At 40.5% G+C, this 24,628-nt stretch overlaps 1 protein-coding gene across 5 annotated transcripts in view; it reads left to right on the top strand.

Moving 5' to 3' along the window:
• Positions 1-21,414, top strand: part of MDFIC (MyoD family inhibitor domain containing) — a 164,142-nt gene extending 142,728 nt beyond the window's left edge. For 4 of the 5 annotated variants that reach the window (XM_056573861.1, XM_056573860.1, XM_056573863.1 and 1 more), the window contains one exon: positions 16,381-21,414. In XM_056573861.1, coding sequence (XP_056429836.1) covers positions 16,381-16,628 — 248 coding nt within the window. In that variant the 3' untranslated portion in view covers positions 16,629-21,414. Of the gene's footprint in view, positions 1-5,213; positions 5,485-16,380 lie in introns of those variants that run through there. The other variant, XM_056573864.1, reaches the window with a different exon arrangement.
• The last annotated feature ends 3,214 nt before the right edge of the window (positions 21,415-24,628 follow it).

Genomic DNA, 24,628 nt, shown 5'->3' with positions numbered 1-24,628 from the left:
GTATTTCTAACATAAAGACCCTCAAATTCACTTCAAAACTGAACTGGTCCCTAAAAATTCAGATTTAGAAATTTTTGTGAAAAATTAGAAAATTGCTGCTAAACTTTGAAGCCCTCTAATGTCTTCAAAATGTAAAAACATGTCAACTTTACCATGCAAACATAAAGTAGACATAGTGTATATGTTAATCAATATATAATTTATATGACATGTCCACTTTCTTTACAAGTAGAGAGTTTCAAAGCTAGAAAAATTCTAATTTTCTAATTTTTCATGAAATGTTAGCATTTTTCACGAAATTAAAGAATTCCAGAAATTATGCAAGTATCGACAAAAATTTACCATAAACATAAATGAAGAATATGTCATGAAAAGAACTATCTTGGAATCAAATTCATTAGTTAAAGCATCCCAGAGTTATTAATGCTTAAAGTGACAGTGGTCAGATTTGCAAAAAATGCTCTGGTCCTTAAGGTGAAAAAGGGCTTGGTCCTTAAGGGGTTAAAGGGATACTCCGGTGGAAAAACATTTTTTTTTTTTAAATCAACTGGTGCCAGAATGTTAAACAAATTTGTATATTACTTCTATTAAAAAAATCTATATCCTTCCAGTACTTTTTAGCAGCTGTATGCGACAGAGGAAATTCTTTGCTTTTTGAATTTTTTTGTCTTGTCCACAGTGCTCTTGTCACAGTGCCATTGCCAGCAGGGGTGAGGTGGCACTGGTGCCACCTCACGATCGCCCTGATTCGTCGGCCGGTTTCCCATCCGACCAATCAGGGCGCCTACTGCGGGTGTCACTCCCGCAACCCGCTCCGCCCCTCTTCCGGAGGATGTGAGCGGGTGCGGGCAGAAGATCCCGGGTGCTGGGGACCCTGATCCCCGGTGTCCCTGTTGGGATCGGGGCCCCAGGAGAGACGGCGTCGGCGAAGGACTGACGTGTGCGGCGGCATCGTGGAGCAGCAGCAGGAGGTGAGTGACAGCCTCCTGCTGTTGCTTAGCAACAGCTCCCAGCATGCAAAAAGGGCATGCTGGGAGCTGTAATTATGCAACAGCAGGAGGCAGACCACCACAACTCCCAGCATGCCCTTATGGGCATGCTGGGACTTGTAGTTTTGCAACAGCTGGAGGCACATTTTTCTATGGAAAAGTGTACCTTCAGCTGTTGTATAACTACAACTCCCAGCTTGCACAATCAACTAAAGTGCATGCTGGGAGTTGTAGTGGTGCATCTGCTGGTTGCATAACTACAACTCCCAGCATGCCCGTTGGCTGTCGGTGACTGCTGAGAGTTGTAGTTTTGCAACAGCTGAAGGCACACTGAGTTAAGTAGCAAACCAGCGTGTCTCCAGCTGTTGCATAACTACAATCCCCAGCATCCCCAGCCTAAGTAGTATGCCTCCGGCTGTTGCATAACTACAAGACCCAGCATGCCCTTCCGCTGTCCGTACATGCTGGGAGTTGTATTTTTGCAACAGCTGGATGTTTATCCCCCCCCCCCCCCCCCAATGTGAACGTACAGGGTACACTCACATGGGCGGAGGATTACAGTAAGTATCCGGCTGCAAGTTTGAGCTGCGGCATATTTTCTGCCGCAGCTCAAACTGCCAGCGAGAAACTACTGTGAACCCCCGCCCGTGCGACTGTACCCTAAAAACACTACACTAACACAAAAAAAAAATAAAAAGTAAAAAACACTACATATGCACATACCCCTACACAGCCCCCCTCCCCTCCCCAATAAAAATGAAAAACGTCTGGTACGTCACTGTTTCCAAAACGGAGCCTCCAGCGGTTGCAAAACTACAACTCCCAGCATGCACTGATAGACTGTACATGCTGGGAGTTGTAGTTTTGCAACAGCTGGATGTCCCCCCCCCCCCCCCCCCCAATGTGAACGTACAGGGTACACTCACATGGGCGAAGGTTTACAGTAAGTATCCGGCTGCAAGTTTGAGCTGCGGCAAATTTTCTGCCGCAGCTCAAGCTGCCAGCGAGAACCTACTGTGAACCCTCGCCCATGTGACTGTACCCTAAAAACACTACACTACCACAAAATAAAATAAAAAGTAAAAAACACTACATATACACATACCCCTATACAACCCCCCTCACCTCCCCAATAAAAATTAAAAACGTCTGGTACGCCACTGTTTCCAGAACAACTACTCCCAGTATTGCAAGATAGCCACTGACTGTCCAGGCATGCTGGGAGTTTTACAACAGCTGGAGGCACCCTGTTTGGGAATCACTGGTGTAGAATACCCCTATGTCCACCCCTATGCAAGTCCCTAATTTAGGCCTCAAATGCGCATGGCGCTCTCACTTTGGAGCCCTGTCATATTTCAAGGCAACAGTTTAGGGCCACATATGGGGTATCACCGTACTCGGGAGAAATTGTGTTACAAATTTTGGGGGGAATTTTCTGCTATTACCCTTTAAAAATGTAAAATTTTTGGGAAAACAAGCATTTTAGGTAAAAAAAAAAAAATTTTTTTTACATATACAAAAGTCATGAAACACCTGTGGGGTATAAAGGTTCACTTAACCCCTTGTTACGTTCCCCGAGGGGTCTAGTTTCCAAAATGGTATGCCATGTGTTTTTTTTTTTGCTGTTCTGGCACCATAGTGGCTTCCTAAATGCGGCATGCCCCCAGAGCAAAATTTGCTTTCAAAAAGCCAAATGTGACTCCTTCTCTTCTGAGACCAGTAGTGCGCCAGCAGAGCACTTTTCACCCCCATATGGGGTGTTTTCTGAATCGGGAGAAATTGGGCTTCAAATTGTGGGGGGTATTTTCTGCTATTACCCTTCTTAAAAATGTAAAAATTTTGGGAAACAAAGCATATTAGGTAAAAAAATTTTTTTTTTTTATTTTTTACATATGCAAAAGTCGTGAATCGCCTGTAGGGTATTAAGGTTCACTTTACCCCTTGTTACGTTCCCTGAGGGGTCTAGTTTCCAAAATGGTATGCCATGTGTTTTTTTTTTTGCTGTCCTGGCACCATAGGGGCTTCCTAAAACCATTTGTCGCTCCTTCCCTTCTGAGCCCTCTACTGCACCCGCAGAACAATTAACATAGACATATGAGGTATGTGCTTACTCGAGAGAAATTGGGTTTCAAATACAAGTAAAAATTTTCTCCTTTTTACCCCTTGCAAAAATTCAAAAATTGGGTCTACAATAACATGCGAGTGTAAAAAATGAAGATTTTGAATTTTCTCCTTCACTTTGCTTCTATTCCTGGGAAACACCTAAAGGGTTAATACACTTACTGAATGTCATTTTGAATACTTTGGGGGGTGCAGTTTTTATAATGTGGTCTTTTATGGGGTATTTCTAATATGAAGACTCTTCAAATTCACTTCAAAACTGAACTGGTCCCTGAAAAATAGTTTGAAAATTTTGTGAAAAATTTCAAAATTGCTGCTGAACTTTGAAGTAGACATATTGTATATGTGAACCCCAAAAACATTTTTTTGAATATCCATTTTCCTTACAAGCAGAGAGCTTCAAAGTTAGAAAATGCAAAATTTTAATTTTTTTCATCAAATTTGGGGATTTTTCACCAAGAAAGGATGCAAGTTACCATAAAATTTTACCACTAAGTTAAAGTAGAATATGTCACGAAAAAACAATCTCGGAATCAGAATGATAACTAAAAGCATTCCAGAGTTATTAATGTTTAAAATGACAGTGGTCAGATTTGCAAAAAATGCTCTGGTCCTTAAGGTGAAAAAGGGCTCGGTCCTTAAGGGGTTAAAGGGATACTCCGGTGGAAAAACATTTTTTTTTTAAATCAACTGGTGCCAGAATGTTAAACAAATTTGTATATTACTTCTATTAAAAAAATCTATATCCTTCCAGTACTTTTTAGCAGCTGTATGCTACAGAGGAAATTCTTTGCTTTTTGAATTTCTTTTTTGTTTTGTCCACAGTGCTCTCTGCTGACACCTGATGCCCGTATCAGGAACTGTCCAGAGCAGGAGAAAATCCTCATAGCAAACCTATGCTACTCTGGACAGTTCCTGACACGGACAGAGGTGTCAGCAGAGAGCACTGTGGACAAGACAAAAAAGAAATTCAAAAAGCAAAGAATTTCCTCTGTAGCATACAACTGCTAATAAGTACTGGAAGGATAAAGATTTTTTAGTAGAAGTAATTTACAAATCTGTTTAACTTTCTGGCACCAGTTCATAAAAAAAAAAAAAAAAAGTGTGCCACTGGAGTACCCCTTTAACCCCCACAGGACCCAAGACGTACCGCTACGTCATAACACCCTGGGTCTTAAGGACCCATGACGTACCGGTACGTCACAGGGAATTCTGGTCCCCGCCAGGCGGGGACCATACCGGGGTGACTGCTGATATCGATCAGCAGACACCCCGCGCAAATGCCATGGATGTCCGCCATTTCGGGCGGGTCCCTGGCTGCGATCAGCAGCTGGGACCAGCCGCACATGATCCGGGCATCGCTCCGAAGCTCGCGGTTATGCTTAGGACGTAAATGTACATCCTAGTGCGTTAAGTACCACCTCACCAGGATGTACATTTACGTCCTCCGTCGTTAAGGGGTTAAGGGGATGGAGATATATAATTTATATATATGTGTGTGTGTGTATATATATATAATATGTGTGTATATTTCTATACACATAAACAATATATTCAACATACAATGATTGTCCTGGAACCAATGAATAAAGTAACTTGAGGGGGCACTGAATACATCTTTTCTACAGTTTTGTGACTATTGTCTCTATTGTTAAGACTTGTGATTGTAAGAATAACTATTCTTTTGTAGATAATGTATTTGGCTTTTTCTAGTATTGTCTAGTGTGTACAGTTTCTTTTTATTGATGTATTGCTTATTTTCTTTTTCGTTTCAATTAATAATTCTGCACATATGCTATTGTTTATGATTCAGTATGTAAAGGCATTGCTATAGGAACTTTTCAGAAAAGTAACAATTGATGAGCAGTGTAACATTAGGAATGCATGTCGATAAGATGAATGCAACTTACAATATGATGAGCTATTTTTGCTTTTGTTTAGCTATATTGTAAAATGGCAGCATTCCTTAGTAAGAGAAAATAATGAATTTTTAAAGGAACATAAAAAAATGTATTACGTGTTGTGTTTTTTCTTCTTGCTACATCTATTTCTGTCTATCTATGTATCATCTCTTTAGTTTTTGTTCTTTCTTGTTTGCATTAGACTGCTGTGCTTCTTTGATTTTGGCCTGTCTTTTCTGTGAGTGCACGGAGTTCATCCTTGGCCCACATCAGGTTTGCTCCTGTCTGCATGAGGCCTGTAATTCCTGCTGTGGCTGCTGTTCCAATGTCTGTGTGGGCCTTGAGGAAATTCCTGCTGAGGACCTCAACTTCCACTTTGATTGTGACTTTGCCCTTTTTGATTCTTGCTGTGAGACAGCTGAGTGCCTGGAGATCTGTTTTGAGTGTTCTGAACTTTGTGAATATAGCTAGCTTAAAGGATGACCAAGGTTAGTGTTGAGTAAGTGCATTTATTTACTGTTTCACTTACATCAGACTTACATCAATGCTTAACCAATAATTAATACACTCCTTTATCCCAACCACTACCAGAGAAACATGCCTTTACCCAAGCTAACATTGGACACATAAGCTTCCCATAATTTAATCTGTAAAAACAAGCAATATGTGTCCTATGGTTTGGGTGCAAATGACAATATTGCATCAGTATAAACTTTTAGTGAAACATGTTTTTATATAAACTTGGTACTGTAATTTTTAAAGCCTGCAGCACCTAAAAACTATTATGATAATCATATTCATTTAGTATTACAGCTGACTGATATGTCATTAAGCAAATACAAATATTGGCCCTAATTTACTAATAGTAAAGTGTAGTTTATTTTGTGTTTTTTTTTTTTTTTTCCAACGGGATTTACTGAGTTGGCAATTTTACCCTAGGGTTTACTTTTTTTTTTTGTACGACTGCTCTGTTCTGTCAGGTTTTCCAGACCACAAATCTACCACATTTTATGGCATGGCTGTTTTCGAATGTTTTGGGGACACACCCCTTTTTTTTGACAATCCTTCCGCCTTTTTCATTGGACTTGTCCCTTATTTTTGCTTTCTGAGAAAAAATTTTCTTTTGGATTTTTTGGTCACAATTTCTGGCACACAGAGCATGCAACAGAATTTGGGCGCAAAACCCTAGAAAAAAAGAGTCAGGATTACATTTGTAAATGACTCCAGTTGTGTTTAAAATGACAGGACAAAGAATATTTTATGACTTGCTGATGGCCTAGTGCTGATATTCTGTTCACCTATGTCATTCTCTTATTGGTTGAGAGGCAGCAACTTAGTTTTTAAGTTGTCCGTCTCCGACCGGATATCTGCTGACAGCCTGCTTTATGGAGCCTGCTTTATGGAGTGAATCCACAGTGCCCTAAAATCTTCCTTAAAAATTAAGTATTTCTCACAGAAAAAGATTGCAGTAACACATGTTTTGCTATACACGTGTTTTTTCCATTTGTGTGAATTGGAACTAAACCAAAAAAGGGAGGGGAAAAAAGCAAATTGGACATAATGTTGCACCAAACTCCAAAAATGGGCTCTATAGAATTGACAGCCTTTCAAAATTGTTGAAATATGAGATTGTTTCAAGCATGTGATGCTCCTTTAAACTCACCTGGGGCAAGTAACAGGTGTGGGCAATATAAAAATAACAACTGAAAGCAGATAAAAAGGAGAGAAATTCACTTAGTCTTTGCATTGTGTGTCTGTGTGTGCCACACTAAGCATGGACAACAGAAAGAGGAGAAGAGAACGGTCTTGAGGACTTGAGAACCAAAATTGTGGAAAAATATCAACAATCTCAAGGTTGCAAGTCCATTTCCAGAGATCTAGATTTGCCTTTGTCCACAGTGCGCAACATTATTAAAAAGTTTACAACCCATGGCACTGTAGCTAATCTCCCTGGGCGTGGACGGAAGAGGAAAATTGATGAAAGGTGTCAATGTAGGATAGTCCGTATGGTGGATAAGCAGCCCCAAACAAGTTCCAAAGATATTCAAGCTGTTCTGCAGGCTCAGGGAGCATCAGTGTCAGTGTGAACTATCTGTTGACATTTAAATGAAATGAAACTCTATGGCAAGAGACCCAGGAGGACCCACTGCTGACACAGAGACATAAAAAATTAAGACTACATTTTGCCAAAATGAACTTGAGTAAGCCAAAATCCTTCTGGGAAAACGTCTCTTGGACAGAGGAGACCAAGATAGAACTTTATGGTGAGGCACAACATTGTACTGTTTACCGAAAACTGAATGAGGACTACAAACACAGTGCCTGCAGTCAAGTATGGTGGAGGTTCAATGATGATTTAGGGTTATTTTGATGCCTCTGGCATTGGGTGCCTTGAATGTGTGCAAGTCAAATCTGAGGAATACCAATGAATTTTGGGTCGCACTGTACAGCCCAGTGTCAGAAAGCTGGGTTTGCGTCCGAGATCTTGGGTCTTCAGCAGGACAGTGACCCCAAACATATGTCAAAAAGCACCCAGAAAAGGATGGCAACACAGTCCTGGAGAGTTCTGAACTGGCCAGTAATGAGTCCAGATCTAAATCCCATTGAACTCCTGTGGAGAGATCTTAATATTGCTGCTGGGAAAAGGCGTCATTCCAATAAGAGAGACCAGGAGCAGTTGGCAAAGGAAGAGTGATCCAACATTCCAGCTGAGAGGTGTAAGAAGCTTATTGATGGTTATAGGAAGTGGCTGAATTCAGTTATTTTTTCCAAAGGGTGTGCAACCAAATATTAAGTTAAGGTTGACAATAATTTTGTCCAGACCATTTTTGGGGTTTGGTGTGACATTATGTCCAATTTGCTTTTTTTGCTCCCTTTTTTTGGTTTAGTTCCAATACACACAAAGGGAATAAACATGTGTATAGCAAAACATGTGTTACTGCAATCCTTTTCTGTGAGAGATACTTAATTTTCTAGAAAAATTTCACGGGTGCCAACATTTACGGCCATGCCTGTATTATTATGTAGCCTGGGGACAGTTGTAAAATACATTTCACCGGACAAACTCTTCAATGGGGAGCATCAAGAGCACATCCGAGGCCGGTGAAACTACTGCAGGATTGTCTGCCTTTTCATACCTGAGGTTGCTTATGGTACCATTTTGCTAGATTTCTGAATTGCCAGATCGGATATCTTATGTAACTTTTGACAGAACTAACAGATTCCGGAACAGTAAAGGAGAACTCCAGACCATAAAAATTGTCCCCCATAGTGCCGGCAGTAAAAAAAAAAGAGATGTACATACCTTCCTCCACTCCCCCGGGGCCTCCGGTAACCAGCTCCGATCTCCGCCGCAATCCACTTCCTGGTTGCCGGTGGTCGGATGAATCAGCCAATCACCAGCCGCAGTCCAACTCGGCCGGCGATAGACTGAGCGGCAGTGTGACGTTTTCGTCCCCGGTCGCAGGTGCCGGTGTAGTGAAGAATTTTGTGTCCTGAAGCGTTTTCACACTGCGGCTCAGCCTATCGCCGGCCGAGTCGGACTGCGCTGCGGCTGGTGATTGGCTGATTCATCCGACCACTGGCAACCAGGAAGTGGATTGCGGTGGAGACCGGAGCCAGTTACCGGAGGCCCCGGGGGAGTGGAGGAAGGTATGTACATCTTCATTTTTTTACTGCCGGCACTATGGGGCACAATTTTTATGGTCTGGAGTTCTCCTTTAAAAAAAAAGTTCTAATAGTAATTCTTACGTTTACTATAGTTTTGTAGACTTGTCTATATTTGCAAAATGGCAAATAATCAGTAAACTTGTAGTTTCAGGCTATCATGACTGAAGACATCCAACTTGACCAATTACCTTTTTGGAAAACAATAGTCAAATGGTTGTTTATGGGCATTATACATACGATTGCAGGCCAAAATAGTCACAATCACCCCTTTTGCATTGTGTATGTGTGGAGGAGAGGTCAGCTTAATAGAGGGCGAAAGTGTACACCCTTCGCCGCTCCCATTCTATGATGCGCGCTCCAGAGTTGAGCGCACGCCATAGTGGGATGGTCCCAGCTGCTATTAGGAGCCAGGACCTGTAGCTAATGCCAGACACCACCAGGCAGGATGACGGCCGGCATTAATCTTTAGACGCCGCAATCAACTTTGATGTTAAAAAAAAAAAAAAAAATCCTGACTACTTAGCTGAGCTGATCAGGACACTCTAGGTTAAATTGCGAGGTCCCGACCAACTAAGAGGATAGTGGGAGGGCCCTTACCTGCCTCCTTGCTGTTCATTGCACTCCAATGCTGCAAGAAGCCATGGCAGGCTGTAGCAATGGAGCACCGATTACACTGATCAATGTTTTTCTTTGGCACAGCACTTTTCAGAGTAAGCAATCTGAAGATTGCATGTAATAGTCCCCTTTTGGGGACTAAAAAAATATTGTGTAACAAGTTTAAAAATGGAAATTAATGTCAATTACAGGGGTATTCCAGGAAAAACTATATATATATATATATATATATATATATATATATATATATATATATATACACAACTGGCTCCAGTAAATTAAACAAATTTGTAAATTACTTTTATTAAAAAATCTTAATCCTTCAAATAATTATCAGCATCTGAAGTTGAGTTGTTCTTTTCTTTCTGGCAACAGTGCTCTCTGCTGACATCTCTGCTTGTCTCGGGAACACGTAGAAGAGGTTTGCTATGGGGATTTGCTTCTACTCTGGACAATTCCCGAGTGTCATCAGAGAGCACTTAGACAGAAAAGAACAACTCAACTTCAGCAGCTCATAAGTACTGAAAGGATTAAGATTTTTTTTTATAGAAGTAATTAACAAATCTGTTTAACTTTCTAGAGCCAGTTGGTATATATAAAAAAAAAAAAGTATATTTATGTCCTGCGCTGGTTCCCGCGATATGAAGCGGGATCGCGCCGCGATCCCGCATCATATCGCGTCGCTCCCGGCGCTCATCAACGGCCGGGACCTGCGGCTAATACCACACATCGCCGATCGCGGCCATGTGCGGTTCTAACCCTATAGAAGCGGCGGTCAAAGCTGACCGCCGCTTCGAAAGTGAAAGTGACCCGGCTGCTCAGTCGGGCTGTTCGGGACCGCCGCGGTGAAATCGCGGCGTCCCGAACAGCTTACAGGACACCGGGAGGGCCCTTACCTGCCTCCTCGGTGTCCGATCGGCGAATGACTGCTCCGTGCCTGAGATCCAGGCAGGATCAGTCAAGCGCCGATAACACTGATCACAGGCGTGTTAATACATGCCTGGGATCTGTGTAAAAGATCAGTGTGTGCAGTGTTATAGGTCCCTAGGGGACCTATAACACTGCAAAAAAAAAGTAAAAAAAAAGTGTTAATAAAGGTCATTTAACCCCTTCCCTAATAAAAGTTTGAATCACCCCCCTTTTCCCATCAAAAAAATAACAGTGTAAAAAAATTAATAAATAAACATATGTGGTATTGCCGCGTGCGTAAATGTCCAAACTAAAAAAATATATCATTAATTAAACCGCACGGTCAATGGCGTACGCACAAAAAAAAATTCAAAGTCCAAAAAAGCGCATTTTTGGTCACTTTTTATACCATAAAAAAATTAATAAAAAGTGATCAAAAAGTCCGATCAAAACAAAAATCATACCAATAAAAACTTCAGATCACGGTGCAAAAAATGAGTCCTCCTACCGCCCTGTACATGGAAAAATAAAAAAAAGTTATAGGGGTCAGAAGATGACATTTTTAAACGTATACATTTTCCTGCATGTACCGTATTTATCGGCGTATAACACGCACTTTTTAGGCAAAAATTTTTAGCCTAAAGTCTGTGTGCGTGTTATACGCCGATACCCCCCCAGGAAAGGCAGGGGGAGAGAGGCCGTCGCTGCCCGCTTCTCTCCCCCTGCCTTTCCTGGGGTCTAGAGTGCTGCTGTCGGCCCTTTTCACCCCCTGGTTATCGGCGCCGCTGCCCGTTCTGTCCCCCTGACTATCGGTGCCGGCGCCGATAGCCAGGGGGAGAGAAGCGGCGCCGACAGCCAGGAGGAGAGAAGGGGCAGCGGCACCCATTGCCGGCACCGCTGCCCCGTTGCCTCCCCCCATCCCCGGTGGCATAATTACCTGAGTCGGGTCCGCGCTGCTCCAGGCCTGAGTCGGGTCCGCGCTGCTCGGGTCCGCGCTGCTCCGCTGCTCCAGGCCTCCGTCGTTGCTATGCGCTGAACGGCGCGGCGCATGACGTCAGAGCGCCGCGCCGTGCATAGAAACGACGCCGGTCCCCAGCGTCGTTGCTATGCCAAATCGGGTGACATCCTGACTGGCCTGCCTGGCACTAAATAGCTGCACTCCAACTATCCCCCAACAACCCATCCACCCTCCTCAGAAATGAAAAAATATTAAAGACATACTATGCCGCACCATGAATATCCGTACTCTGGAGGCTTTTTTGTTTAATTTTGAGCCTGCATTTTATGGGTGGAGTCGTATGTCGCTGCGCTGAGACCAGAGTTTATGTCAGGAAGGAAGACAGCGCAGCACCAACAGGCACATAAGCAATAGTGAAGCCACAAAAAAAATGGCTTGGTACATTACCCACACCAAAATGTGCATGAAGCTGTATTACTATGGATGTTTCTTTTTTTTTTTTTTTAAGGAAAAATGTTAGTGCCACATATGGGTTATTTACATAGTCTGTAAAAATTCTTTCACAATTATTTTGTGCCTTATTCTATTTCAACACAACATTCATTTAAAAATTTTGAGGGTACGCCAGCATTAACGTGTCCTAAAATTAAAGGGGTACTCCGGCGCTAAGACATCTTATCCCATATCCAACGGATAGGGGTTAAGATGCCTGATCGCGGGGGTGACGTCACGGCCCTGCCCCCGTGTGATGTCATGCTCCACCCCCCTCAATTCAAGTCTATGGGAGGGGGTGTGGCAGCTGTCACGCAATGCTCCGGCCCCGAGATCGCCAGTAATCAGACCCGGAGCTAACAGCTCTGGGGACTGATTGTAATGGGTTGCTGCGTGCAAGATCACGGGGATTCCCAGCGGCGGGACCCCCGCGATCAGGCATCTTGTCCCCTATCCTTTGGATAGGGGATAAGATGTCTTAGCGCCGAAGTACCCCTTTAATAAGGTGTGCAGTGTGTATTTTCAACCTTAAAATTAATCGTTATTAGTTATATAAAAAAAAATTCTATAATTAACAACATTAACATTAATGTAGTAGCTTTCATGATGCAGAACAAGAACAGTTGTTAAAGTGGGTGTTAATATCTGCAGACGTATGCACTTTCTGTAAGCCAAGTTGGACCTGGAATACATATGTGACTTTTAAATGGAGATGCGACTTTTTTTATTCATAAATAGCGACTATCGCATTTGATAAATACATGATATGGGGTGTATGATGCGGGGTGTATGTATGATGTGTGCATATGTATGGTGTATGTGTCATGTATATATATGATGTGTGTATGTGTGATGTGTGTATGTAATGTATGATATAGGGGGCAGCGGCGGGTGTATGTATGATGTGTGCATATTTATGGTGTGAGTGTATGTGTATATATGATGTGTGTATGGTATATGTGTGATGTGTGTGTGTAATGCATGATGTGGGGGGGTGTATGTATGTAATGTATGATATAGGGGGCAGTGGCCGGTGTATGTATATGTGTATGTATGATATATGTATGTATGTATGTTTTGTACAGGGGCGGACTGACAAGTGCTGCCGCCAGTTGTGCTATATAATTGTATTTATTTTTAGTGGTTTCTGGCCACCCACACTAAATTGCACCCCCAGAATCCCACCCCTTCATACTCGCCCGCCGACCAAGAGCCCCACGGTTGCACGCAAACACGCCCGAACCAAAACTACAACTCCCAGCATGTTACACCGTAACCTAAACTGTAGAACTATAAAGTGCAACATGCTGGGAGTTGTAGTTTTGGTTCGGGTCAGCTGCAGAGCCATAAGCTGCATCAGGGCATGCTGGGTGTTGTAGTTACTAACTGTAATTCCCAGTATTCCTTGACACAGCCTATGGCTCTGCAGCTGACATAAACCAAAACTACAACTCCCAGCATGTTACACAATAACCTTAACTGTACTACTATACAGTGCAACATGCTGCAACACCCACACAACCATAGGCTGCATCAGGGCATGCTGGGAGTTGTAGTTATCTAGTAACTAAATGCAACTTCCAGCATTTTCTGACACAAAATGCAGCACATAAACTGGAGAAGCAGAACCCCCCAGTAACACGTAAGTCCCTATTGAGACTGAAAAATAGTGATTAAAATATTTTAAGAAGTGCGTATACATGTGAATAAGCCCCTTTCCTAATAAAACTACAGATCATGTCACACAAGATTACCCTCATCCCTATATATGGAAAATTTGGCGTTATAGGGGTCAGATGGGGGGGGGGGGGGCTTGCCTCGGGCGTAAAAGGAGCTAGCTAAAGCCCTCCCGCCGCTAATAGTCTGGCATGCTGCGATCACCGTGGCCGCTATTAAACCATTAGATCACCGCTGTTAAAGTTGACAGCAGTGACTAAAGGGATCTTATATCCATCCCTGGTGGTCTAGTGGGGTGAAATTTTGGTATTTTGGTTGAAATTATTTCATCTACCAGGACAAGTGGATTTTCTTGAGGGACAAGTAGATTGTGTTCCGCTTTAGTCCCTTGGACAAGTAGTTTTTTTTTTTGTTTTTTTTTCCACACCCCTGTGTCATTACAAAGTACAATTGAAAAAAAAAAAAAACAAGCCATTGGAAAGCATTATGATTTTTAGAAGGTAAAAAATTCCTGCATCCTCAAGGGGTTAAAGTCAAAATAACAGGAGTTTTACTTTCAGTTGATACAGGAAATGGTATCCTGCCTTAGCTTTGTGTGCTCTTAATACGCTGTATTTGGTGTCTCCCTTTGCCTCCCCTACTAGCGATTGTTGCCTTAGGCTCTTTTCACACTAGTGATTTTACCGTTATTGAAGCTCCGTCGCATGTTCCCTCACGATTTTCGGCGAAACCCGGCCGTTACAAAACCCCTGACGGCCGAGACTAAATCGCATTGCAGCCTATGGGATTTTGTAACTGCCCGTTTGCACCCGTATATGCCTGTAATTCATTACGGACGTTATACAGTGACGGGACATCGTGGCGGAAAAATTACTGCATGCAGTGATTTTTCCGCCATGATGTCCCGTCACTGTATAACGTCTGTAATGAATTACGGGCATATACGGGTGCAAACAGGCAGTTTCAAAATCCCATAGGCTGCAATGCGATTTAGTCTCGGCCGTCAGGGGTTTTGTAACGGCCGGGTTTCACCGAAAATCGTGACGGAAAATGCGACGGAACTTCAATAACGGTCAAATCACTAGTGTGAAAAGAGCCTTATACTCTCTTTCAGTATTCACTACAAAAAACACTTTGAAAAAGACCTTTGACCATTCAGTTTCCTAATAGTTGCAATTGTATTTATTAGTGTTTCATGACAACCAACTTTTCATCACATTTTAGCAATTTCTGATCTACAAATGAACTACTTTTTTCTTCCTTTCTTTCTTCTTATGTCTTTATTCAGCTTTCCTTTGTATATATTTCCCAATAATTGCAGTAACTTTGGTTCTGTCAAGCTCTTAATTGGTTTACTGCCGGCTTCACGAATGGAAGTTGTAATTACCGACAACATGGATGAACAGAATAGATGGGCACCTAACACAGGCATTAACTGCTGACCAGCACTTCTTAGCCAAGGTTGTACTGACCAGCATGTGGGAAACCTAGCAGAGTCGAACATATTTGAAATGTTTCTTCAGGACACTCAGTTGTTCACAGTCTATATAACCCATATATTTTGAGTTTAATAAGCACGTACAGTGTATTTTGTAGTATGTTTTTTTGTTTATTTTGCAAATCATGATGTGTGTTTACTAAAAGACATTGGGGGAAATTCTCAAAGAATTTTGCGCCAAAAAAATTTATTTTGCGCAAAAAGTATCAACCACATTTTCAAAGAGCTTTGTGCTGCGGCTTACAATGTTCACGTCAGTTTTGTAAACGTGGGCGAGTCCACGTATATTGTATGCTTTACATGATATTTTCAAAGGGGTGAGAGTCCAGTTTACATAAAAACTTTCACACCAGCTTTGTAATAAAAATAAATTATTATTGAAAAATGCTATGAAAAAAAATGATATGTATATATAAAATTATTATATATTTTTTTTTTCTTTGTCATTGCACTTGCACTCACATTTAAGCTCAGAAATTTTTTATTTATACAGTTATCGCTTGTCTGGGCACTAGTGACCATATTTTGTGAGATGTTTCCACCAGAATTTTCTGAATTTGGCGCAAAAATCAGCAATTTTGCAAACTTGGCAATTTTGGTGCAAAAAAATCCAATATAGCTGCAACAAAGTAAAATTTTTGGTGTGAAGAAAAAATGTTTTCACACTTTTTCAAAGTAGCATGAGACCTTTGAAAATGTGTAGAGAAAAAAAAGATGTGAATAATATTGCTGTAACAGAAATTACAGTAGTTTTTGAGAATCTCCCCCATTGTGTGAGCATTGACCATTCAAAAAAAAGTGAAATACCTAGGTATAACGATTGTACATCTAGGTTTTTTCCTGTGTTTTTTTTTTTTTTTTTTTTCCGGAAAAATGTTAGTTTGAAAAATTTGAAATCATTTCAATGCTGTATGTTGGTCTCACTATTTTACTGAGAGGAGGAACATAAAGTATTTACTGGTTCGCCAGACCTTATCTGTGGTGGGGAGAACATTAATAGGGATCAGAAACAACCAATAAATGTAAGTTATTACCGTTTGGCAGCCTTCAATGAGCCTCCTGTGATAATTTGAGGCAGCAAGGTTTTTCCTTTTTAGTTGGGGTTTCTTTTTGGGATTTCCTAGAGTTATAGTATCTAAATATATTACCCCTGACACACAATACACAGATGTACAACATTCCCTAGGTCATAAGAAAATCCACTGGATTCTTACCCAACTGACTAGATACTGAATTCTACATTGGTTTAGCGATATTGATTATATTGTGGTGAATTTTCCTTATACATTAAACCTTTTAACACCTTTAACTCCTTTAAAACAAGTAATAACTGATAATGATGTGCCTATTAACCATTTTAAGATTGTGCCTATGCTTTTATGATTTATCATGTTTTTTTTTTTTCAAACAGTAGCCCATTTGTCAATTTTTGAATTGTGTATGTGTTTGTTCTAAATGTTACCTCAATGATCTGTTTGACGTTCTTTCTTTTCTTTTTTATGCACTGTTTTTACCATCTTCACTTGCCTGGACAACCTACTGGATATGAAGATTGCTGTGTTCACTGTATATTAGCTTGTTTATTTTGTGAGTTTGTCACACTCTGCAACATAATATTAGGACAAGCTTCTTGTGGAATCTGTACTTCTGAAACCTGTTGTTGCTGTTGTGGAGAAGAAATGGGAGATGACTGCAATTGCCCTTGTGATATGGATTGTGGAATAATGGACGCCTGTTGTGAATCTTCAGATTGTTTGGAAATTTGCATGGAATGCTGTGGAATTTGCTTTCCTTCATGAAGCTAACAATGACTTTGATCTTTAAAAACTGGAGTTTTTATTTTAAACTGAAAATGACTTTTAGATTTATAGAACTGAACTTTTTTGCACTGCTATTTTTTATTTTATATGACTTACTGGAGATCAAATTTATTAAAACAATTTATAAACAAAATGTATATCAAAATATTCTTATGCTGCCCATTCAGATAAAGGGGTATTCCAAATGTTAGAATAGGCCATACTTTTCTGATTAAGGTCAAACCACAAGGACCTACATCTTACTACTGGTGAAAAACATTTTTTTTTTAAATCAACTGGTGCCAGAAGGTTAACCCATTCCTGCCACAGGACGTATGCATATGTCCTGCGCGGGCTCCCTCGGTATAACGCGGGGTCACGTGTGGACCCTGCGTCATATCACGTCGGTCCCAGCGGCCCTGTATTAACCCTTCAGACGCGGCTATCAAAGTTGATTGCCGTGTCTAAAGTGAAAGTAAACATTGCCGGTTAGCTCAGTGGTGCGGTTCGGGACCGCTGTGGTGAAATTGTGGCATCCCGAACAGCTTGCAGGACAGCAGGAGGATCCCTACCTGCCACCTCGCTGTCCGATCACCGAATGACTGCTCCGTGCCTGAGATCCAGGCAGGAGCAGTCGAGCGGCGATAATACTGATCAATGCCCCTATGGGGGTTATAACATTGAAAATAAAGTCTTAATAAATGTGATTTAAGCCCTTCCCTAATAAAAGTCAGAATCACCCCCCTTTTCCCATAAAAAAAAAAAATAAAACTATGTAAATAAAAATAAATGTAAACATTTGTGGTATCGCCGCGTGCAAAAATATCCAAACTATAAAAAATGTATAGTTAATTAAACCACACGATGGCGTACACGTAAAAAAAAGTAAAAAGTCCAAAATAGCGTATTTTTGGTAACACTTTATACCATAAAAAAGAATAAAAAGCGATCAAAAAGTCCAATCAAAACAAAAATGGTACCGATTAAAACTTCATAGCACAGCGCAAAAATTAGCCCTCATACATCCCCATATGTGGAAAAATAAAAAAAAGTTATAGGGGTCAGAAGAGGAGATTTTTAAATGTATACATTTTCCTGCATGTAGTTATGATTTTTTTTTCCAGAAGTACAACAAAATCAAACCTATATAAGGGATATTCCGGTCAAATTTTTTTTATCCCCTATCCAAAGGATAGGAGATAAGATGTCTGATCACGGGGGGCCCGCTGCTGGGACCCCCCACAATCTCCCTGCAGCACCCGCATTCTATGCGGGAGCCGCTTCTCCAGTTTTGGAAACCCTGGAGGGGACATGAATGGAGGGGGGGGTTGCGTGACGTCACGTCCCCAGTCCCGGAAACCCGGAGGTTTCCGAAACGAGACGCAGCTCCCGCATAGAATGCGGGTGCTACAGGGAGATCGCGGGGGTCCCAGCAGCGCTTGACAGTTCCTGAGACAGATATAGGTGTCAGCAGAGAGCACTGTGGTCAAGAAATTTAAAAAGAAAAGAACTTCCGTTGGAGCATACAGCAAATCTGTTTAATTTCCTGGCACCAGTTGATTTAAAAAATGTTGCATTACCTGCAAAAACCTTGATCAACAATGGTACTGAGCAGAGCACCATATCCCCTTTCTAGCTTTTAGTGGGGGCTTGGGGATTAGACCTCCATCTGTCAATCATGAGTGGGACAAAGGCAGAGTTGAGAAGGTGGGGAGGGGCATTTATTGATTAAACAACAAAACCATGTTGGACTGAGGGCTTAACTAATTTGAGCACCAGGATAGCTTGTTCCAGTAACCATATATCTTAGCAATATGCCATCACCAACTATGACTTGGAAACTCCTTCATTGCTCAAAGTAATTAATAGGTTAACTTGCTCAGACAAGTATTATGCCCCCACCAGTGTTTGCCATTGAGCTTTTAGTTCGTTTTTCTTGAATTATGCCAGTAAGGTACCATCTAGTGTTCCTTTTAAGTCTCAAGCAATACATTATTATGTAGAAAGATTATGACTGGACCTTCCCTTTTAGTGCTAGTTGTGTAGATGGGATCTATATAAGAAGCGAATGCTAATCTGCCTAATTTCTTACCCAGTAATGTTAAAGCCCAATACTCACCCTCTGTAAAACAAACTATTTATTCTATGAAATGTAGGAAAGTCGTATCAATGTCATTCATGATAAAACAACCAAATGTTACTTATGAATGGAACCTATTTCATTATTTTCTTGAATTGTTTATAATTTTACATTTATATTATTTTAAGCTGCATTCTACCTGGATGCAATTCTTAAGGATACAAGTGTCCATAATCTTTGAATAGCATGTTAGGGTATGTTGTGCAGTCATAACACCAATGCCAAGGACTTGAGATGGACATTAATATAATCAGCCCTTTCATCAATAAAGCTGGAAATGTTTTATGTCCAAAAGAGCTGATTAAGACCATTTTCTGTCAACGTTTAGTACCTTTTATTGACAATAACAGGCATAACAGATACTGTGTGGAATTTTTTTAATCATTCTCAGTTGCTGTAATGTATTTCATACAAACAAGAGATCTACATCCCATTGATGGAAACCACATCTAAGTCACAGATCAAGGCAGAGATTGAGCTGTGATGTGTTGGATTCATATATTGGTAGATTGTCTTAACTGAACCTTCAAAAATCCCTAGTGTATGGTTAGCTTAACTCTGGTCCATCACTCTACTGTGTCTGAACATTGACCGACATTTATCATTGTCTTTAGACTGTTTTTTTGTGTCTAGAAAAGGCGCCAAAAAGGTGCAAGCAGGGTTTATGCCTTTTTTGCGCCTTTTGGTTTACACATTTCTGCTGATTTTGAGTTGCAATCCAATGATTTTGGCAATACACATGATATGGAATGGTTTTATGAACTGCACCTTTTTGTGAAAAGTCACAAAAAAGGTGCAAAGCCGCTGAAAAGTCAGAATAAGATATCACTTCTTACAGAGCCCTTTTTAAATAAAATAAAGAAGCAGTTTGATTGGTTGCTATTAACAACTGGTAAACTTTTTCTAGCCACAGGTTTTGATAAATCTCCCATTATGTCCTTAAACTTAGTACTTATATGGTGCTTAAGGTCAATCACTGAAGAGTGATTGACAAAGCAAAAATTGAAAATCCAGCTTCAACCTAGTCTTCAAATCCAAACATAGTTTCTCCCCATCAACAGCCGATTCACAGTTGTCTTCTGACATGCTGCTTCTCTAGCCTGCCTGTATATTGCCAGAGCAGAAGTAGATCTCATTCACTCAAGATAGTAGTATAAGCAGTAAGCAGTAACCACATAGGTGAGAATTTAAGAGTGGAAATGGGCCAATACACTTCTCTTAATGGGTTTTTTAGCTTTTGACCTGAATGTCACTTTAGGTAAAGGGGATGGAAGAGATTAATCAAAACCTGTCCAGAGGAAAACTTGCTGAGTTGCCCATAGCAACCAATCAGATTGCTTCCTTCATTTTACAGGGGCCTTTTCAAAAATGAAAGAAGCACTCTGATTGCTATGGGCAACTCTGGACAGATTTTGATAAATCTTCCCCGATATCTTTTAAAATTGTTGTCTTTTTTTTCCTAAATTGAGCATATAACTTTTTTTATATAAGAATTTTTTTTTCCGTGCATTTCTAGACCTCCATTGATGATGTGAGTTACTTGTAAATAAACTTGAAAGGAACATAAGGTACTGTGCTTTTTGGAAATGTGTTCATACTTGCTATTTATACCATGTTTACATTTCTATAATAAACAATTTGATCTGCTTCTCACAAGATACAGTAACTAGAAGCACATCAGTAAAACTCCTTGTCCTTTTGCCTCTGAATATTCTAAGTTTTTTTCCTATATATGATTGCCTATTAATTACATGCAGTGTTAGATGAGAAGAATTCTCTATGAAAGTAGAGGGACTTCAAAGAGCTATATATTTTACTTCTTAGTATGGTTTTCTTATTATCTCCTTCCCTATCATAACAAAGGCCTCCCTTTGATATTAATAGAAGAAAAAAATCTAGGTAGGCATCCACAATCCTTTGTCTGTGCCAAAACGATTTGGGAAGATTGCACAAGGTGTTTTTTTTTAATTTTTTTTATGTAGTAAAGTTAAAAACACAATATTGATCTGTGATATGGTTTATAATAAGGTATAAAAAATATATATATAATAATGATCTGTGATAGCGTTTATTTAGACTTTAACGTCTTACTGGTTTAGGGATACTCTGTAATGCAGATGTCAATATGTATTTATGTGACTGATGTTTTTTTTTTTTTTTTTCCCCAGATCAAACAGTTAAAAACTGATACTTATTACTGTATATATACAATATTCGAGTAAGATATTTCTTCAGAAATAAAGCTGTTAGTTGACATGGGGTTTATTTCTAAGTAGCTTGTATTATGCTAGTATTCTGCACTAGAACTATTATCAAGTGTGTTTATAAATATCTCTGTAACAGAGAAAGCGTATACTATATGTTTTGTTCATATTTAATATGTGCTTTTCTTTCTGGATAAGTTGTATTAGTAAATACACAAAGATCTAACATCCTAGTGAGCAGAAGAAAATTTAACAATGTGAAAATGTATCTCTCTAATATAGATCCAAATCAGTCTTTAATCTCCATTTGTTTGTTTTTTGTTTGTTTTTTTCTCTAAAATGCTTTAATATCACAATGGATATTACATACTAAAACGATACATTGAAATGTTTCCGTTAACTGGATTTATTGTATAAAAAAATAAAGAATTTTATTTTACATATTGGATTATTCTGTGTGAGCGTCTTTCTTTTACTTAGATTGGGTGGATTGCTATGCTGTGGCCATGCAAACAGATTCTAAATTGTGGTGTTCAATTTGTTAGAGCATCCGTTGAATGCTTTCTGTTGTGCAGTAGAGATGACTCATTGCAATGAACATAATCCTTGAATTTGTGAAGAGATTTAATGGCAAACAAGATATTAATGAAAGAATGCTATTAAACACAAGTTCCAAAATCTTTTAGTGTGATCTGTGTATTAAAAAAAAAATAGTTGTTAAATAATTTCTGTTTCTAAAGGTTATATTGTTAAACACATACATTGCTAAGAGATGTAATAAACATTTAAGTTTTATTTTAACTTAAAGCAAATGTCCTGTCAGGAGCTCATAAATTATATAAAAGTCTTTAGCTACTGTATAATATATACTTACCTCCTATTTATATTCCTCAGACCTACAGCATAGCTCTGGGAAGTGTGAAGTAGTCTGAAATACCTCCTATCCCATCAGTGGTTCAGGCTACTGTTCTTCCCCTATCTTCATAGGGGACTATTTATAGCAATCATTCGATTGTTAATACTGTTCAGTGCTATCGGTCATCTTCTGCTCTGGTCTGTGGGAAGGCAGATCAGAACAGAAGACGCCGGGAAGGCAGCGGAGCCAGGTGAGGGGACCTCCGTCTGCCGCGCAGGATGACCGGATCGCCGCGGCAGCGCTGTGGGAGATCTGATCATCCATTTTAATGACTGATGCTGCAGATGCCGTGATCTGTATTGATCACGGCATCTGAGGGGTTAATGGCGGACATCCGCGGGATCGCGGATGTCCGCCATTATGGGCGGGTCCCTGGCTGCGATCAGCAGCCGGGGCCTGCCGCGCATGATCCTGGCATCGCTCCGATGCTCTCGGTTATGCTTAGGACGTAAATGTACATCCTGGTGCGTTAAGTACCATCTCACCAGGATGTACGTTTACGTACTGCGTCGTTAAGGGGTTAAAAAGAAGTGTTACTTACATTTATCGGTGTGGTATTCCATGAGGAGACTGTTTATAACTTTATTCCTGCTGTGCAGCACTGGCAATAGAGGCAGGGAGCTGTGTACACAGAAATATCAATACGGAGGAAAATGTCCCTGCATCCTTAATTTATTATTAATCTGATATGACTAAATTATAGATTTTTTTCCCCCCTTCATTACATGTAAAAATTACATATATACAGTCATGGTCGTAAATGTTGGCACCCCTGAAATTTTTTAAGGAAATTAAGTATTCTTCACAGAAAAGGATTGCAGTAACACATGTAACAGCTGTTTGCTGTCTGGGCATGCTTGGATTTGTAATTTTGCAACATCTGGAAGACCACAGTTTGGAGATCACTGTGCAGTGGTCTCTAACTGTAGCCCTCCAGATGTTGCAAAACTGCAAATCCCAGCATGCCCAAACAGCAAACAGCTGTCTCAGCATGCTGGGAGTTGTAGTTGCGTACCTCCAGCTGTTGCATAAATACATCTCCCAGCATCAGTACATGCTTGGAGTTGTAGTTTTGCAACAGCTATAGGCACACTGGTTGGAAAATACTAAGTTAGGTAACAGAACCTAACTGAAGGTTTTCCAAACAGTGTGCCTCCAGCTGTTGGAAAACTACAACTCCCAGCATGCACGGTCTGTCATTACATGCTGGGAGTTGTAGTTTTGAAACAGCTGGAGATTTGTCCCCCCCATGTGAACGTACAGGGTACATTCACACAGGCAGGTTTACAGTAAGTTTCCTGCTTAAAGTATGAGCTGCGGCAAATTTTTCATTGTGGCGCAAATTTCTACCGGGAAGCTCACTGTAAACCTCTGCCAGTGCAAACGTAGCCTAAAAACACTACACTACACTAACACATAATAAAGGGTAAAACACTACCTATACACCCCCTTACATTGTCCCCCTCAATAAAAATGAAAAACCTTTTGTACCGCAGTGTTTCCAAAATAGAGCCTTCAGCTATTGCAAAACAACAACTCCCAGCATTTCCGGACAGCCACTGACTGTCCAGGCATGCTGGGGGTTTAGCAACAGCTGGAGGCACCCTGGTTGGGAATCACTGGCGTAGAATACCCCTATGTCCACCCCTATGCAATCCCTAATTTAGTCCTCAAATGCGCATGGCGCTCTCTCACTTCGGAGCCCTGTCGTATTTCAAGGAAACAGTTTAGGGCCACATTTGGGGTATTTCCGTATCTCGGGAGAAATTGCACTACAAATTTAGGGGGTCTTTTTCTCCTTTTACCCCTTATGAAAAGGAAAAGTTAGGGACTACACCAACCTGTTAGTCTAATTTTTTTAATTTTTTTTTACACTAACATGCTGGTGTTGCCCCATACTTTTTATTTTCACAAGTGTTAAAAGGAAAAAATGACCCCCAAAATTTGTAAGGCAATTTCTTCTGAGTACGGAAATACCACATATGTGGGCGTAAAAGTGCACTATGTACATTTGAGGCCTAAATTGGTTATTTGCACAGGGGTGGCTGATTTTACAGCGGTTCTGACATAAACGCAAAAAAAGAAATACCCACATGTGACCCCATTTTGGAAACTACACGGAACGTAACAAGGGGTATAGTGAGCCTTAACACCCCACAGGTGTTTAATAAAAATTCTTCAAAGTTGGATGGAAAAATGAAAAAAACATTATTTTTTTCACTAAAATGCCGGTGTTACCCTAAATTTTTCATTTTCACAATGGAAAATAGAAGAAATATTGTTACAAATTTGGGGGGGCTTTTTTCCTGAGTAAGAACATACCCCATATGTGTTTGTAAAGTGCTCTGCTGGCGCACTACAGTGCTCAGAAGAGAAGGAGCACCATTGTGATTTTGAAGAGAAAATTTGTCCGGAATTGAAGGCCAGTTGTGTTTACAAAGCCCTCATAGTGCCAGAACAATGGACCCCCCCACATGTGACCCCATTTTGGAAACTACACCCCTCATGTAATCTAATAAGGGGTACAGTAAGCATTTATGCCCCACAGGTGTATGACAGATTTTTGGAACAGTGGTCTGTGAAAATGAAAAATGTAATTTTTCATTTGCACAGCCCACTGTTGCAAAGCTCTGTCAAACGCCAGTGGGGTGTAAATACTCACTGCACCCCTTATTAAATTCTGTGAGGGGTGTAGTTTCCCAAATGGGGTCACATGTGGGGGTTCCACTGTTCTGGTACC

Source organism: Hyla sarda, chromosome 4 (genome assembly GCF_029499605.1).
Source record: "Hyla sarda isolate aHylSar1 chromosome 4, aHylSar1.hap1, whole genome shotgun sequence".
NCBI classification, from domain to species: Eukaryota; Metazoa; Chordata; class Amphibia; order Anura; family Hylidae; genus Hyla; species Hyla sarda.
Note: the sequence above shows the minus strand (reverse complement) of the source record. Positions and strands in the feature narration are given on the sequence as shown.